This window comes from Branchiostoma floridae, chromosome 12 (assembly GCF_000003815.2).
Source record: "Branchiostoma floridae strain S238N-H82 chromosome 12, Bfl_VNyyK, whole genome shotgun sequence".
Classification (NCBI taxonomy): Eukaryota; Metazoa; Chordata; class Leptocardii; order Amphioxiformes; family Branchiostomatidae; genus Branchiostoma; species Branchiostoma floridae.
This window is the reverse complement of record NC_049990.1, coordinates 11,881,668-11,890,265: the sequence shown is the minus strand read 5'-3', so window position 1 is coordinate 11,890,265 and position 8,598 is coordinate 11,881,668. Positions and strand designations below refer to the sequence as shown.

At 40.1% G+C, this 8,598-nt stretch overlaps 2 protein-coding genes across 2 annotated transcripts in view; one reads left to right on the top strand and one right to left on the bottom strand.

Moving 5' to 3' along the window:
• Positions 1-2,326, top strand: part of LOC118427746 (cytosolic 5'-nucleotidase 1A-like) — a 3,747-nt gene extending 1,421 nt beyond the window's left edge. Inside the window, exons 3-6 of the mRNA XM_035837668.1 lie at positions 400-529; positions 846-968; positions 1,166-1,347; positions 1,626-2,326. Coding sequence (XP_035693561.1) covers positions 400-529; positions 846-968; positions 1,166-1,347; positions 1,626-2,060 — 870 coding nt within the window. The 3' untranslated portion in view covers positions 2,061-2,326. The remainder of the gene's footprint in view (positions 1-399; positions 530-845; positions 969-1,165; positions 1,348-1,625) is intronic.
• Positions 2,327-3,529: 1,203 nt separating this feature from the next.
• The window catches only part of LOC118428132 (deoxyribodipyrimidine photo-lyase-like), a 12,690-nt gene continuing 7,621 nt past the window's right edge, over positions 3,530-8,598 (bottom strand). The window contains exons 6-11 of the mRNA XM_035838115.1: positions 7,951-8,109; positions 7,134-7,332; positions 5,631-5,786; positions 5,078-5,199; positions 4,501-4,660; positions 3,530-3,695 (exon numbers count right to left, since the gene is read on the bottom strand). Of these exons, the coding sequence (XP_035694008.1) occupies positions 3,547-3,695; positions 4,501-4,660; positions 5,078-5,199; positions 5,631-5,786; positions 7,134-7,332; positions 7,951-8,109 (945 nt within the window). The 3' untranslated portion in view covers positions 3,530-3,546. The remainder of the gene's footprint in view (positions 3,696-4,500; positions 4,661-5,077; positions 5,200-5,630; positions 5,787-7,133; positions 7,333-7,950; positions 8,110-8,598) is intronic.

The window sequence follows — 8,598 nt, the reverse complement described above, 5'->3', positions numbered from 1 at the left end:
ACTCGTCGTTGCATTCAGTTTAATGTGCATATGGTTTTGACTCAAGTTTTCAGAGGCGGCAGCAGCAAATTTCTTTTGTGGGGGCAAAATATTGGTAATAGATTTGTGTTCTGCCTTGCAATGCCGAGCCGACCAACATTTGTGTGACATCACAGATCGCCTACCGTGATGACGCACCCTTTCACTTCTTCTCATAAGATCTAAACGATGACATGGACCCTTTCCTGTTCTTTGTTCTATTCCTGGTAAAAGACATTATCCCTCAGGCAGATTTACATGTCGGTAGATGTCATTTACCTGTTAAGGTATTAGGTCTCAAATGAACAGGATTTGGATAGCGGGTGAAGTCTGCCATCTCTGATTGCCTTGTCATTTTGAGTAATACCTGTTTTTGCACAGTCAGCTCTGGCTGTCAACGATCGTATCCGGAAGCTTGACCCGAAGGACAACGAACTGTTTGACATCGTGATCGTCAGCCGTAATCACGCACAGGCAGCGGTCAGACTTATCAACTCCATCAACCACTATGGTGAGCCTTAGTTTTATCACCTAATTGATATGAAAATGGAAACAAAGTTGCATGTCAGACTCTATGGTTTTTATGCTTGATTGTGTGAATGCATTCATCACTAGACACAAAAACATCTGTTGCAAACATGCACCAAAGGATCATAAAATTATAAGTATGACCATTGGTATGAGTGGCATGAGTCCTGTCTTCTTAGACTTGACAAAATGTGAGTGTTTGATATGTACTCTGAGGTAAGAGGGAAAATCTTCACCTGCATGTGCATCTACATAATGTCCCATTCATTACCAATATGTTCTGTTACTTGTAACGCTAGGTCTGTGTTTGGAGAGAATCACCCTAGCGGGAGGGGCTGACCCAACCACATACCTGGGTGCGTGGAAGGCAGACCTGTTCCTGTCACCTGATGAAGACGATGTTAGGAGCGCCATTAAAGCAGGTAAGGACTTGGGAAAAACTATCATATGGTATTTCTGGTGCAACTGTAAACACCTTTCAAGTCAAGGAAGGGGCTTTAATCAACCTTTTTTGCATTTGTTTGGAGTGCTATGTTTTCCACTTTAGACCAATCAACAAAATCTTAAGGAATAGGGTAAGGGATACATTTTGATTTCATGTAAAAATGCTTATTCTTAGGGTTCCCAGCAGCAGTGGTTTACAAGTATAACGGTGAGGACCTGCCCAACGACCAACTCCGGATCGTGTTTGACGGAGACGCAGTTCTGTTCTCGGACGAGGCGGAGCGAGTGTACCAGCAGCGAGGGTTTCCGGCCTTCGTGGAAAACGAGAGGCAGAAGGCTGGGATGCCATTGGACGAGGTATTAAAGGGTTGATAGTAAAAGAAGCACAACATTAGAAGACAAGATACACATCAAAGTTAACATCCCTTGAAATTGCTTGTACATGTAATGGTTGGCTACTAATATTATACATGTAAGTTATACAGTAAGTAATGTACTCATTTATTGTATCCTTCAGAATTTGAATTCTATTTGTTAGATTCTACAGTTATACTTACATTGTCATTTGTTAACATAATGTTTTACTTGTTGAGATTGTTTGAGACTCATTGTCATCTTTTCAATTTAACCCGCAGGGCCCACTGAGAAAGTTTGCCAGCAGAATTGCAGCCATACAGGAGAAGTTTCACACGAAAGAAGTTCCGTGTCCGATCCGCACGTACATCCTGACGGCCAGGTCGGGCGCCAGCGCGGGAAAACGTGCAATCCTCACGCTCCGCGAATGGGGCCTGAAAATCGACGAGTGCACGTTCAATGCTGGAGCCAGCAAGGCGGCAATGTTGAAAGCGATCAAGCCACACCTGTTCTTCGATGACTCGCCGTCGCACATTGATGCAGCTTTAGAAGAGAACATCCCTGCTGCGAGGGTGCTCTACGGCATCAAGGATGAAAAAGTTGAAGCCAAGCCAGCCGAGAAGGGCAAGAAGCGGGGCAGGGAGAGGTTGGTTGAGAGCGACGGAGCAAAGGGAACTTTAAAGGAGCATTTTCCTGTTAAGAAGACCAAGTCTTAGTCTTTTCAATGGGGAAATTAAGGGATGTGGAGATACGACATTTGTCCGTTCTTGGTGATTAAGTAGGGATATGGGAAATTTTACCTGACTTTGCTCTTTCAAATGGCTGCAATATTACATTCCCTTCCTAACATGATTTTGGCAATTACTGGATACATATCTGAATGTTATTGATTTTTAACCCAATACTTATAAGTATTACCAAATCATTTTCATACAATTTTATATTTGTCAAACTTTTGCATTCCAGCATATTATGTATTTTTTCTACATACCTTTCGAAAGAAGAAAAAGAGATAAGTAAGTCAAGTTTCTTCTTGGTAATGTTTATGTTTAATGTATTCTGGTATTTTTTTATTCATATATATATATATATATATATAAAATATATATTTAGTTATATTTCTGCACTATTTTAGCACTTACACAATTTATACTTGTTTTAATGTATACCCTGATGTATGTTAATTTCTTCTTAAAAAGATGCCATGTGATGGGTAAGGAAGACCTCTGAGTCTATCTTCAAGTTACTTTCTATTTTATCTTTAGTTCCACACTGGATGTTTTACAGAACTATACTAGTCAATGAAGGCACACAATGCATGTAGTTTTTTTTAAAACTTTTGTATTTTTCATGCTTTTTATATCTACTAGTTTGGAGGGAAAAAAAGACAAAGAGGCATTATGGAAGTACTATTGTATGGAATACTTGTAATGAAGAAGTACTATCTGATAACTTGAAATTCAATGTGAAACATCTAACTGAGCATTGTAAACTAGTTTGTTCCTAGTTAGTGATCAAATCAATACATTTTACACAGGCATTATGAAGCATGTAGATATGCTACATGTACTTTTTGCGAGACATGTTTACTGCACTCTATAAAGTTTCAGGATAGGACTTCACCTGTTTTCAAAACCTTTCCACAATATGTTGTGAATCTTCACAGATAAATAAATGAATAACTTAAAGATGCTGCAAAGTTACATTACAAACTTAAGGATAACCATAATGTACCTGTCAGTGAGTAGTAAACAATGTTGAACATTCTAGCTGAATAAAAAATATATTACTCGAGAGGTTATTTTTTATCCAATACATACTTCATAACAAATGTATCTTAAAGACAACTACCAAGTTTTGTGCGTGTTTCCTTTTGAATGACTTAACTTTTGTGCGTGTCCTTTTAAAAAACATAAAATTCTAATAGTTTTTGTCTACAAGTAAACACCTATAGTAACTATGGATGGTTAAAATCAATACTAGTAACATGATGGGGGCCGACATAGGTTATCCGGCATTTACAACCCTCTGCTGCAGTCACCTATCTACAGAAGCTTAAGTAGATGAGACCATTCTGTGAACAAGGCTGACGGTGTCAGCTGGAAACTTTGGGTAAGTCTCAACTTATTTGCAATGCTTGTTAGTTAAAGTTTAGTTGATCCACAAGTCCCTTCTGTTATTTCATTAATCTTGACATTACTTTTAGTAAGCCTTAGCTCCATATCTCTTCACAAAGCCAGGTACGTCAAACTTGCGCTTGGATGCGTAGTACGTCATGAAGCGGATTTTTCCATAGATGGGGCGCTCTTGAAAGTCGCGATCATGGAGCCCGCCTATGGCCCACAAGCAACCTACGAAACAAAAAATCCATTCATCAAATCTATAAAAAGAAGATATCAAATTTTTGAGATCAATGATGAAGAATGTTGAATGTAAGACAGCAAAATGCAAAAGACAGCAATATATTAGAAATCTTTATCAATTCACATACAGTCAAACCTGTATTAGGGGCCACCTCTACAGAGGGGCCACCTGACCATAGTGGCCACTTTTTGTCGGTCCCTTGGGTATTTTATCTACAAGTTGCCACCTCTATACAGAGGCCACCTGTCTATAGTGGCCACATTTGTCCGGTCCCTTGAGTGGCCGCTATAGACAGGTTTGACTGTACAGTCAAACCTGTATTAGGGGCCACCTCTACAGAGGGGCCACCTGCCCATAGTGGCCACTTTTTGTCGGTCCCTTGGGTATTTTATCTACAAGTTGCCACCTCTATACAGAGGCCACCTGTCTATAGTGGCCACATTTGTCCGGTCCCTTGAGTGGCCGCTATAGACAGGTTTGACTGTACATTACAATTTGTAATGAATTGATTCTTTATAAAGCCTTAGAATATGAAACATTATTTATGTTTTAAGTAAACATTTCTTTTAGACATGGAAAGATATAGTTTTTCCTATTAACAACAATTCGTCCAAATTATTCATGACAATAGCAAAAATCAAGACTTGGTGCATCACTGTCTTGTAATCAACTAGCAAAAGGGTATGTTACCCCGTCGTGTGCAAGCACGTTGACCGTTGATGATGATGATGAAAGCAAAAATGCATCAAAATAGGCAATAGCATGCACTAAATCTAATTCTTCAAAATTTACCGGCATATCCATTTGGGTCCCTTCCATCCAGGTTATACTTGTCATTGAGGTAGATGGCTTCCTTTAGAGCAACTTCAGGAGAGGGTGTCCACTCCAGAATCATCTTAGCCCAGTACATCCGCAGGAACCCGTGCATCTTTCCTTCTCGGACCATCTGGATCTTCAGTAGAAAATTATTAAGATGGAATAAATGCAGGGTAACTATTGTGCTTGTATGATGATTACAGTATGACTGGGACAGAACCAACCACTGAAAAGGAGCTTAAGACAGCTGGATTTTCTACAGCATATGCACTACTAAGAATACCAACAATGCCCTCAGTTTATAATTGCACAACAAATATGACTTTGTCCTTCAAAAAAGGGTGGAATGTGATGGCAAACTTGCATGTAACAATTGATGTGACAATAAACAAAAAATGTTCAACTAAGAAATCATTACAAATGGGTATTAAGTTTTCTGGTACAAATATTTGGGCTTTGATTGCCTTCTGTCTATTCTATATAAAATTCTCCAAAAAGTGATTACAAGAAAAAAACGATCCTGCAAATGAAGTTGAGGAGACTGTTTTGATACCTGAGCAGCGTTCCAGAGGTCGTCGTGTGTCCTGGCCTGTTCCAGCTGCTCGCGGCTGTAGATGTACTGCCTCTTGTCACCTGCGTGATCACGTAAGGTCTTCTGGGCCCAGTCAGGTGCACCTGGGAAGGTTCATGCAAATAATCATTTTTTTTTGTTGAGAAATAATTACTTAGTCACATTTATTTTGTGAATTATAAATCAAGACAATCCATCAATTGTTTCATGACTTGTGGTTCCTAACTACAAAACTGACAAACTACATCTTACATATAATGGCAGTAACATGTACTAAAGGCAACAAGTTTGTTTGACAATGGGTTTGTTTAGACTGTTCTTTAGACTTTACTTTCAATTTCAATTCAACACCTGTCAGATAACTCTTACAACTATCAATCAATTCTGAAATAGGAAACAGAATAACCAAAATAAGTTTTTCACAAAACACATGCAACAAACAAAAGATACAAAATCATAAAATACATCAGATTTTTACTTAAAACACTAATTATTCTTTCTTCTTTCAAAAGATAAAGTTTGGTGGATTTCTTACCTAGAAGTGAATCATATCTGTCAGGGTTGTAGAAGGCAGAGTTTTCTGCCATCTCTCTCCAGATGACGGCTTCATCGATGTACTTCTCCACTGACTGACTGTGCTCAGTCTGGAACTGTTGTACAGTCAGGATAGATCTCTGTACTGATACATGGCCTGTAGGGGAGAAATAGTGTGAGTCAGGGTTCAGTATCTGATTATCTGTGAAAACTTGTGAATGGCGAACTGAAAACAATGGTCTACTTTGGTGGAGTATCGGACTTCCACTGGCATTTTAAAAATCCTATCTTCATGTAAACAACACTAACTGTCTCTGTTAACTTGGACCAAGTTTGACAGTAGAAACTTGGTAACAATGCCTATCAACTCTACTCTAAATCACTTTTGTTACATGTGGACTGGTAAGCCTCAAAATGCGTGAATGCCAGCCAGTATAATCTATTTATTTTCTTATCTGTTCAAAATCATGTCCATTGATTTTTTTCAGGTCTGTTTTTTCTAGACCAGTCCAACAAGAAAAAATTGTTTTGTACTCAAGGCCCTTTGTGTACTGTAATTACGGTTTTGCTGACATTGGAATTTTGCTAATCTTCCACTGGTCTACACAGAGAAGACAGACACTATGTAAATCCCATCAGTTTGGGGGTTTTCAAAGGATGTCATCCATATAATCAAGTCAACATGACCTAATGTATATGGACATCCTAACATTGAAACTTACCAAAATGGTACCATGGAGACAGGTCGCTCTGTGCCTTGTGGTTGCTACTAGTTTAGCTACAGGGACATCCTAACATCAAAACTTACCAAAATGGTACCATGGTGACAGGTCGCTCTGTGCCTTGTGGTCACTACCACTTTAGCTACAGGGACATCCTAACATCAAAACTTACCAAAATGGTACCATGGTGACAGGTCGCTCTGTGCCTTGTGGTCACTACCACTTTAGCTACAGGGACATCCTAACATCAAAACTTACCAAAATGCTACCATGGTGACAGGTCGCTCTGTGCCTTGTGGTCGCTACCAGTTTAGCTACAGGGACATCCTAACATCAAAACTTACCAAAATGGTACCATGGTGACAGGTCACTCTGTGCCTTGTGGTCATTTAACCAGCTTAGCTACTAGTACAGGGACATCCCTCCATTAAAACTTACCAAAATGGTACCATGGCGACAGGTCACTCTGTGCCTTGTGGTCACCACCACTTTAGCTACAGGGACATCTCAAATTAAAAACTTACCAAAATGGTACCATGGTGACAGGTCGCTCTGTGCCTTGTGGTCACCACCACTTTAGCTACAGAGACATCTCAAATTAAAAACTTACCAAAATGGTACCATGGTGACAGGTCACTCTGTGCCTTGTGGTCACCACCACTTTAGCTACAGAGACATCTCAAATTAAAAACTTACCAAAATGGTACCATGGTGACAGGTCGCTTTATGCCTTGTGGTCGCTACCACTTTAGCTACAGGGACATCCCAACATCAACACTTACCAAAATGGTACCATGGAGACAGGTCGCTCTGTGCCTTGTGGTCTGGTTTGTTCCTGTCTGCAGAGTACACCTCCAGTCTCTCCTTACAGAACAGCTCCAGCTGACGCAGACCCCCCACGGAGCCGGGCATGGCCCAGGTTACCTCGGGAACGGTCCTGTCCACCTCCAGGCTGGCCTTGGTGGAAACCCAGTCTACTGGCTGTGGGAAGTTTGTTCACATTTTAGACACACGTTTAAACAAAACAAATCATAACTAACATTCAGTGAATTAAGTTTTGAAACCCCACAAAGCTATGATGCTTGATCATCTTTTTCCGTGGGGTAACCTATATCTGTTATTTCTGAAAACAGGGTATTTGGAATGGGAATTCTAAAGGCTTTCATCTTTAAGGCTGAATTTTGTAATACATTACAAGGAGGAGTGCTCACATGTCCTTAATATCATCCTTTTGAATTACAATTGAAACAGCTATATTTGTCATAAAAACATGAAACGAAGAATGTCAATTCAATGGAGGGTGCTTTCAAACTCATTTTGAAAATACTGCAATTTGATACCCCCCCCCTTTGACATGTTGTCCAGGATAAAGGTGAAGTAGCATTAAGGTTATTCATTTGGTCCCTGGTCATTTTAAAGGGGGGGGGGGGGGGGGGGGTCATTGTCATTGGTCATTTAGAGTTGGGAGAAAAGGCATGAACCTGAATTGTTTCCAAGAATTTGGCCAAGCAAACTGCCATTTCTTCACACTATTCATTTCAACATCCATTCATCCATTCAGTCTTAGTTAACTTCATGTTAAACTTTATAATCTTATACCTGAGGTTTTGATGGAGAAGGATGGGGGTGCTTGCACACAGGAGGAAACTCGGTGAGGTAGGTCGGCAGTTTGTCCATGATTTTCCCGCGGATGATGTACGCTCTGTGCTCCTGCTTGTCGGAGGTCTCCCAGCACGGTACGATGTTGTGAGCATCAACCTATAAAATGTAAGATGTGGCACAATTAAGAAACCTATCAGTACACAGGACACGACATGACATTGGGCTGTCTTTCCATCTTTGAGAAGAGCTACACCATTACGTTTAGAATCTATCACATTCTGGAGGGGGGGGGGGGGCATAATTGTATGCGGCTTGACCCACAACCAAGAAGTCCTGGGTTTGAATACCATCATACTAACAGATCTTGTGCACTTTACCCTAACTTTTCTCCCTCTATCTAGGTGTAAAAATGGGCATGACTATCTGACTTCAGTTGGGAAGGTAAAAGGTGGTGCAAACAGAGCCAAAGACACAGCTGATAACATTAACCTAATCTCCAAGCAGATTCCTCCAGTGGCATAAAACAGTAACATAAGCTTGGGGAAGGACGGTATTAGTGTGGTAGGTATAAAGTTAAGTATAGAAAATTATATTTGGGATGATGTATTGGTTATATAAGCCCTAGAGGAACTAAAGAATCATTTG